General features: G+C 39.2%; 1 protein-coding gene across 2 annotated transcripts; it reads left to right on the top strand.

The window, feature by feature from the left end:
* Positions 1 to 94: 94 nt before the first annotated feature.
* On the top strand, positions 95 to 7,281 carry wars1 (tryptophanyl-tRNA synthetase 1). 2 transcript variants are annotated; one of them, XM_085390704.1, is made up of 11 exons: positions 95 to 243; positions 562 to 678; positions 4,197 to 4,413; positions 4,527 to 4,635; positions 4,834 to 4,953; positions 5,138 to 5,320; positions 5,496 to 5,596; positions 5,714 to 5,826; positions 5,927 to 6,100; positions 6,183 to 6,323; positions 6,419 to 7,281. In XM_085390704.1, exons 2-11 carry the CDS (start codon positions 565 to 567, stop codon positions 6,575 to 6,577), a joined length of 1,431 nt encoding a protein of 476 aa, XP_085246830.1. In that variant the 5' UTR covers positions 95 to 243; positions 562 to 564; the 3' UTR covers positions 6,578 to 7,281. The 2 variants fall into 2 exon arrangements, with proteins under 2 accessions (XP_085246830.1, XP_085246831.1); XM_085390705.1 differs by having other exon boundaries at positions 101 to 243; positions 565 to 678.
* The last annotated feature ends 1,854 nt before the right edge of the window (positions 7,282 to 9,135 follow it).

Below are 9,135 nucleotides of genomic sequence, written 5' to 3'. Positions count from 1 at the left end.
ACATTTAGTTAAACTCGTGGATTTCGTAGGAAATCGAACTGAAAATTATATATCAAAATTTATATGTGTAATATTCACGTAAGCGAATTCCCAAAGTAGTACTTTTTTTCTGGTGGGTTAATTCGCCGCGGAACCAATGAATAAGGTCGTTTGCCTGGGAAGACTTTCACCCAAACACTACATCACACAGGCTGATGCAAGTTGAATAAGTGAGCTGTCAACTGCGTGTGAAGAATACTGACGGTATACCGACTTGTCACTATATTTAATCAGAAATATAATGAGCTGGATATATGATACATGACTATATAAATTATTAAACATGACAGCATGAGCTAAGTGTAGTTTGTGTTTAGTATAGGACGATTAGCTAGCACTACCAGCTCTGCTGTTATTTTCGCATATGGCAGTTAACTCAGGTGCTGTTTAAGTATATACACACATTCTGTAGAAGATAATTGGATTAGGTATAAAACTGATCCTTGTCAGAACATGTAACATTCGTTTATGACATGTATATTTGGATATGAACTATTTTTCACTTCATATTTTGCTGTGAAGAAGATGACAGACTGTCAAGGCGATGGCGAAGGAACCATGAGTCCCATGGAGCTTTTCGAGAAACTGAATGCTCAAGGAGAGAAAGTCAGATCCTTGAAATCAGCTAAAGCAGAGAAAGTGAGTTTTTCGAGATTTACATTTCTATCACTGTGCAAATGCAAATTGTAATTTCAGATTCACAGAAGGGGTGAACAGATGATTTTCCTGAACACTCTTTTCTATCGTGACACACAGTGATCATCAACAACATTAAAGTTACTCGCCACTAGGGCTGCCACGATTAGTCGACTAGTCACGATTACGTTGACTATCAAAACCGTCGATGACTGATTTAATAGTCGATGCGTCGTTTGAAGCTTTGTAAGATCACAAAAGCCGCAGGAATAAGTAGTAGGATTTAAGAGTGTAATACCGGACTGAAACAGAAGATGGCAGCACTGCATGTACAAGGATGCCAGCTGCCGTTAAACCCCGAAGAAGAAGAAGTAGCTCTGTCCCAGAATTCATAGCGCAGCCCAGCTCAGTTTCCAACAATGGCGGCAGCTAGTTAGTTTTGATATTAGTCTTATTATTCTTTCTGTGTCACAAAATAAACGTTTAACATATTTTCAGAATGTAGCTGTGTGAACCTCAAATATCTGCTCAGTTTATCAAGACACCACATATTTTCAAAAGCGCTCCGACGTTTTCGGAGACGTCTGTTACCCACTAGCTCGATAGCTAGCCGGGGGCAAGGCTCACTGGAGCCCATGAGAGCACCGGACTCCCGGCAAATCGTTTTCAAACCCACTGCCGTCTTTCGCTACTCAGGTTAAACATATATAAGTCACTTAGATAACTTACAAATGTTATTGTTTGGCTTTTTTTAGTATTTTATTTGTTCCTGAGTAAATCGGTTTGGTTGAGATTAAAGTTATAGTTTTTACACAGTCTTTGCAAGCTCCTTTGACCAGCTGAATAAACGTCAAGCAGACAACTGAGCATGAGATGCTCGAGAATATACTCCGGTGTCCTGTTATATTTTAGATAGCAAGGAGTTTATTAAACTTCACCGAAACAATCTGCAAATGTCATTAACATTTAATAAACTATCATCTTGTCTTTATTTTTAGTTAGCACATATCTTAAACACTTAAAGCTGTAAGCTAATGATAGTCAGTGTTGGGAAGGTTACTTTTAAAATGTATTCCGTTACAGAATACAGAATACATGCCCCAAAATGTATTCTGTAACGTATTCCGTTACGTTACTCAATGACAGTAACGTATTCTGAATACTTTGGATTACTTAATATATTATCATGCTTTTTACAACAACGTGAATGTACTATTGCTGTGTGATTTATTACTATTACTGAAGGTCCGCGACTCCGAACTGTAGTAAAGGGACCTCTGGCTAATACAGCGGGGTCCCTGTCGGCTTGTAGCCGAAAAATAGCTTTACTTTGTTGTGTGGGTCAACTTTTCTTGCGAGAGACAGAGAGAGGCGTTGAAAGACTGCTCCAACGCAACTTATTGTTTTCGGAGGAAAACACGAACACGGTGTACAGTCGAGTCTTAATAGCTTACTTACAACTGGGCTCATCAGGCACTCTTTTTGGCTGAAGTGGTTATTATTATATTTACATGCTTCCAGCTCCCGTTTTTCCTCGATGACAACTCCTACCTTTCCACTCCCCTTTTTCTCCCTCCTCGCGCTCACAGACACATAACGTGTATGGCAGTCCATTCTCCCTGCAACACGGACTACACTGCCCATGATGCTACATTCTTTAGAGCATTGTAGCATTCTGCCTGTTAGCTTAGCACAACAACAACAACAACAACGAAAAGGCGCTCTCTCACCCAGGAAACACACAGTCGCAGAGAGAGAGAGAGAGAGCGGCGCCCTGTAACCATGGCAACCGTAACGCTGCCGCCTGGAACAACAGAACGTAGCTGTCAAACAAAACCCAAACAGTCCTGACCCGCGACAAAATGAAACAGGAAAGTACCGCAGTGTAATCCATTTATTTCAACAAAGTAACTGTATTCTGAATACCACCTTTTTAAACGGTAACTGTAACGGAATACAGTTACTCATATTTTGTATTTTAAATACGTAACGGCGGTACATGTATTCCATTACTCCCCAACACTGATGATAGTTATATAAGAGCAGATGCATGCTGGTGCAATAAGCTGTATGTTTTACGTCCAATGGATGCATGATCTGATTAGTCGACTAATTGCAAAAATAATCGGTGACTAGTCGACTATCAAAATAATCATTTGTGGCAGCCCTACTCACCACACTGGTCATCATTGATCATTGTATTACTATGAAAATTTTGACTGGTATTCATGTGGAATGGATGTTACTTTGACATGTGCCACCGTTACACCACCATGGCAATGGCACTATTTGACCACTCCAATGAGCATTGAGGGTCCATTCAAAAATATTATGATAGACTGCACATTAAATCCTCAGAGGTCTGGTGTCCATGCCTGTTTTGGCAGCAAAGGGAGGACCTCCTCCTGATGGGTGTATTGTAATTACATGTACTGTAATTCTGACATTGCTCCTCATTTGCTAACAGTGGATATGTACAAATTTGTGCATAAATCATGCATATGAATGAACATTTCACAAACAAATTGGTGACATATCAATATTTTTATACCTGAAGTCGTCCACACTTACAGAAGAAATTAGAAGTCCCACTCACTTCACGAACACACAAATGGAAACCTGGTCTTTAAAATGACTACTGCCACCAATAATAATAATCATACTAAATAATAATAATAATGTCTTGTTATTATTAATATTATTGTTGTTAGTGTTGTTGCCTGTCGACCATTGTTTACAGTTTTCCAAAGCAACATGAGCCACACAATACACAGAATTATTATTGCATTTTTTTAATTCCATGTAAAGAAAACTATAGTTATGGAAAGCTGTAGGCTTTAACCTTTTAAACATTTCCAAATAATTTTATCTTTCATTAAAAAAACAACTTATATCAATGTTGGATGTCATCAATTATATCCTAATTCCTTGGCATCCCATGGATGCTGGAGAATCAGGAGAGTTTGTTTTTATGTGGGTTTTTGTTTTTGTTTTTTAATTGCAATTAATTTCTCATCTAGGGCTGAAAGATCACATGCTCCTTGTCCTCCACCTTTTTTCTTCTTTTTGTTGAAGTCCGTTTTCATATCAGTCCAAACTTTCTTTTTAACAACTTGAGCGTCTGGCTTTCTCCTCGGACTTCGGAAATCGTCTTTTACAGTCTGACTTTGTCCTTCTTTTTTGCTTTAGTAATGCAGACATCTTTCTCTCACTCTCTCCACTTCACCTTCAGGTATACATGCTTCCTCAGATAGAGAAATCAGGTGTTGCTGCATGTAGATTCCAGGCAGTAAACATGAGACAGTTGATTTAGAAGGAATCTTATTTACTGACTTACGCAGAGCAGTAAGAAAAAAATTGGCCAGTGTGTACATGCTATAAATGCAACACTGATTCAACAGAATAAGAAGGGGTCACACACACATATTAATACAAAAAAACCATTGTTTCTACAACAGTTTGTCACTGTGTCATTTCTATTGGGATATCTATCATCTAATACAATTGTTTTGTTTCCCCAGGCTGAAATCGATGCTGCTGTCCAGCTGCTGCTAAAGTTGAAAGTGGACTATAAACAGATGACGGGCCAAGATTATAAGGCAGGATGTCCACCTTCAGAAAACCTGATTGTGTCAAACAATGGGCCTGCAGCAGATGACTGTGATGGAGAAGACTTAGTTGACCCGTGGAATGTTTCTGCTTCCAGCACCAAAGGAGTAGATTATGATAAACTCATAGGTGGGTTTTTCAATGAGCTTTAATTCTTCACTTCAAGAGCTGTACTTCACTAATACATTAATATGAGGTAATTTAAGCTGAATAACTGGTGAATGTGTGATGTCACTCCCTAGTGAGGTTTGGCAGCAGTAAAATTGACAAGGAGCTGTTGGAAAGAATAGAAAAAGTCTCGGGACAGAGAGCCCATCACTTCCTAAGAAGAGGAATCTTCTTCTCACACAGGTCAGCTTTCCATGGGTTTTGTTGTTTCTAATTTACCAACTTTTGTTGAAAAGATGGTCTTGTAAATGATTATATGGCACGTCATCAGTAATGTTGAATCATGGTTAATGTTTACTTGCTATTCCAAATGAAAACATAAAGATAGGAGTGTATTGAGAACACACATTGATAATTCCTTCCTATTACTGTTTCTGCCAGAGATATGCATCAGATCTTAGATGCGTATGAAAAGCACAAGTCCTTCTACCTTTACACCGGCAGAGGTCCGTCCTCAGAGGCCATGCACGTTGGTCACCTCATCCCTTTCATCTTTACCAAGTGAGTTCTACCTCTTAAATTCTGTGATGTCAATGAAATTTAAAGCATTAAGTGGCTCTGTGACATCTCTCAGCCTGATCGCAATATTGTGTTCAATATCTAAAATTATTGATTCCATGCTCAGTGAATTTTACGTTTAGACTTTTAGACTAAGTTCAAACTGAAGGTAGTGTCCTCATTCCAGATGGCTTCAGGATGTGTTTGACATCCCCCTCGTGGTCCAGATGACCGATGACGAGAAATACCTGTGGAAAGATCTCACACTTGAGGAATGTCATCGCTTCACTGTGGAAAATGCCAAGGATATCATCGCCTGTGGCTTTGATGTCAACAAGACCTTCATCTTCTCAGACCTTGACTACATGGGGTAAAATATGCCAAGAGACTATCTTTATATGTTTAACTGGTAGACCTTGGTGTTGACATTACTGTTTCAAAACAACTAAAAAAATAAAGAACTGTGTGTGTATAGATCCATATTTTTTCCAATTCAGATGAATAGAAATGTTTTGATTCTCATTTCAATGTATTATATTCTGCAGTGCATCACCTCAGTTCTACAGAAATGTGGTAAAGGTCCAGAAGCATGTGACATTTAACCAGGTTAAAGGCATTTTTGGCTTCACAGACAGCGACTGCATTGGTAAAATGACTGAAATTATGTCATCTAATCATTTATTTTACTTATAAGTGTGATTGTGTGATAACTTCTTGGTATGTAATGGTATGTTTTTGTTTTGGGGTTTTTTAATACGTCCAGGAAAGATCAGTTTTCCAGCCATCCAGGCAGCTCCGTCCTTCAGTAGCTCATTCCCGCAGATATTCGGCGGCAAAAAAGATGTGCCGTGTCTTATCCCCTGTGCCATAGACCAGGTCAAGACGCCATTAAATCAATACGTAGCAACCCGTAATATACAGTGGTGTTCACAGTATGCAGTTATTTATGTTCTTATCCGTCTTCTCACATTCTCAGGACCCCTACTTCAGAATGACCCGTGATGTCGCTCCAAGGATCGGCCTCCTCAAACCAGCCCTGCTGCACTCCACTTTCTTCCCTGCCCTGCAGGGGGCGCAGACTAAGATGAGCGCCAGCGACCCCAACTCATCTATCTTCCTCACTGACACACCCAAACAGATCAAAAATAAGGTGCTGCTCTTTACTCTTATTCAGATTCAAAATATCTGTGTTTGCTGTCTGATTTACTCTGACCTGTAATAATTTGTCGCAGATCAACAAACACGCATTTTCGGGAGGAAAAGACACCGTGGAAGAGCACAGAAAGTATGGTGGCAACACAGAGGTAGATGTCTCTTTCTTGTATCTGACCTTCTTCCTGGAGGATGATGAAAAGCTGGAGAAGATAAAAGAGGTGAGGAAGTAGAATCTGAACTGTTTGTCAGTCCCTCCTTCCCTCATCCTCTTATTTCCCCTCTGCCTGTACTCATTCAATCTCTTCTTTTGCAGGACTACACAAGTGGGGCTCTATTAACAGGAGAGCTGAAGAAGATTTTGATTGAGACTCTGCAGCCAATGATTGCCCAGCATCAAGAGAGGCGAAAACAAGTCACAGATGAGATGGTGCAGCAGTTCATGACACCCAGGCCTTTAAATTATAAGTTCTAGCTTGCTTGGGCATGAGCAGTCAGGGTTCACCATGTGGTTAAGCTCAGTATAAGAACAAAAAAAGAATCCCGCTTTATTTCCATTTGAAGTCTTTTTAATGGGAAAGAAGGACAATTTCTCTTACAGTTTACAACCAAACTGGAAGTGCAAAAAAAGAAAGAAAAATCGTAAATAATAAATATAAATCACTGGAGTGATGAAATGCCTCTCTGTGTCAAACTAAGCATGGCATTGCCTGCACCTTCATGCCAATTCCCAGTTGATTATTGACTTCCAGCAGTACCAAATGTACCCATTTATTTTCACAATGTGTTACAGCTCTCTCAGGACTGGAAGACAATAAAAGCAGAGTACTAACACATATCTCTAAAAACCAAACTAATATAATCAGTTAAGATATACATCCACTTTGTCTTTATTTACTTAAAAACAGCCTTCTGAATAATAATTGTAACTGTGTGATTATCAAAAGCAGTTGTGTTGTAACTTGTAATCAGGATCAGCCAGCATGTGAGGTGTATTATAAAAAGTCTGTCTTATAAATACACCTCAGTTTGAACATACATCACATGTAGGATGTCAGTGTCTCAGTCATGAGAACAAAAGCAAATGGTTTGTTGTTATCAGCAAGAGGAACATCAGTCAAGGAAGGTAGAAAATCTTCAGCTTATTCTCACACAAAAAAATTAAACGTCTTAACAACAGCATCTTTTGAAATAATTTTTTATTTGAAAATGTTTTAATTAGAAGTAAAGCCATGATTTTTGCTTTTGTTTACTGAATTACGCTCACTGCCTACTTCATTAGGTAGGCATCTTCGCAATTTCCTATTAACACAAATACCCAATCAGCCAATCGCATGGCAGCAACTCAATTCATTTAGAAATGCATACATGGCCAAGAAGACCTGTTGAAGTTCAAACTAAGCATAACCAAGAGAGGGAAAGGTAATTCAAGTGACTTAGTTGTTGGTGCCAAGTGGGCTGATCTATGTATCTCAGCAACTGTTGATCTGTTGGTATTTTCCCCCACAACTATCCAAGGTTTACTGGGAATTATATCCTGTGTGCCAATGCCTTGTTGATGGAAGAGGTCAAAGGAGAATGGTCAGGCTGCTATGGGTTGATAGGAAGGCAACAGTAATTCAAATAATAACTAGCTACAATCAAGGGATGCAGAATAATATCTCTGAATGCACCAAGCAGACAGGCTACAGCAGCTACAGCATTTGTGTCAAACCAGCAGGAACAGGAAACGGGAAACTGAGGCTACTATTCACACAGGCTTGTATTGGACAATACAAGGCTGGAAAAACATCTGTTTTGAATCTCAATTTCTGCTGTTTCACTCAAATGGTAGATTGAGAACTTGTGAAAGCATGGATTCACCCTGCCTTTTATCAGTGGATCAGGCTGCTAGTTGTGGTGTAATGATGTGGGGGTTCTTTTAATGGCACATTTTGGGCCCTTTAGTACCAGCTAAGCCACAGCCTGCCTGAGTATTGTTACCGTCCATCCCTGAACCCGTCAGATGTACAGATGCCTGTACCCATCTTCTGATGACTGCTTCCAGCAAGCGAACGTACCATGTCACACATGTCGCAAAGCTTGAATGTGACAAGAAGGTTAGTATTCAAATTGGCTCAGGAGTCGTCAGATCTAAATCGAACAGAGCACTTTTGGGATGTAATGGATTGAGACAGTCGTATCATAGATGTTAAGTGTACCTGATAAAGTGGCTAGTGAGTATACATAATGTACAGTGCTGTGTTTTAAATGTTTCTGTGGTAACGCAGACAAAGTCATTTTCCCCACAATGTCTTAAAACACAAGAGCATTAGCATTTAGTATTACTTACAGAACCACAGATTCATGTAACACGTTTACATACAATAGTAGGAAATGCACGGGAAATTGTTTAAGACTATATGAACACAGGTTACCATAGATAATATAGAAAATAGTGCATTGTATGCCAATCAATCTAATTCAGATTGATTGGTATTTTAAGATAAAATGATGAGTGACGGCCTCTTTTTAAATGTGCAGTGCTTAATGTTAAACGTGGGAATGTGCAAATTAAACTGTAACGGTAATAAAGATAACTAATTTTCATAAAGATGGGCTTAAAAGTAGTAAGGAGAAATCATTATACTGCCATCTACTGCCTGTCTTGAAAGCAAGAGAATATAAAATGTAGTTCTGTTGCTGTCTGCATTTATGTGGAGCTTTATGTATTACTGAAAGAATGCACAAAGCAAAGATGGTATGGTGTATGTATAGATATAATCTTTGTACAAGTGCTCCTGGAAACAAATAGACTCATCTGCCATCTGCATTCTTATCCTGCTGCAGAAACCATACTCATAAGAGAAAACATACTTATGCATGGCAGACCAAAGAGTAAATCAGTGCACCATACCTCCCTGCAGCTCCTCTATAGTCACATGGGTTTTGCTTCTTCATTTTTTTTTTCTTGCCCTTGCTGATGGTCTCTCCTCTTCCACAACTCCCCATAAACAGGTGTTAGCCTACTTGCCTACTTACACCAGAATGTCA

Source organism: Rhamphochromis longiceps, linkage group LG19, assembly GCF_057381845.1.
Source record: "Rhamphochromis longiceps isolate RC_006_pf linkage group LG19, R_longiceps_female_GT1.1, whole genome shotgun sequence".
NCBI lineage: Eukaryota > Metazoa > Chordata > Actinopteri > Cichliformes > Cichlidae > Rhamphochromis > Rhamphochromis longiceps.
This window is presented reverse-complemented; position numbering and strand designations above follow the sequence as displayed.

Excerpts from the sequence above, each read along its gene's own strand:
- wars1 (XM_085390704.1), top strand. The coding sequence starts at position 565 with ATGACAGACTGTCAAGGCGATGGCGAAGGAACCATGAGTCCCATGGAG. Across the intron at positions 4,414-4,526 it reads AGATTATGATAAACTCATAG|TGAGGTTTGGCAGCAGTAAA; the intron begins GTGGGTTTTTCA and ends GTCACTCCCTAG. Across the intron at positions 5,827-5,926 it reads TCCCCTGTGCCATAGACCAG|GACCCCTACTTCAGAATGAC; the intron begins GTCAAGACGCCA and ends TCACATTCTCAG.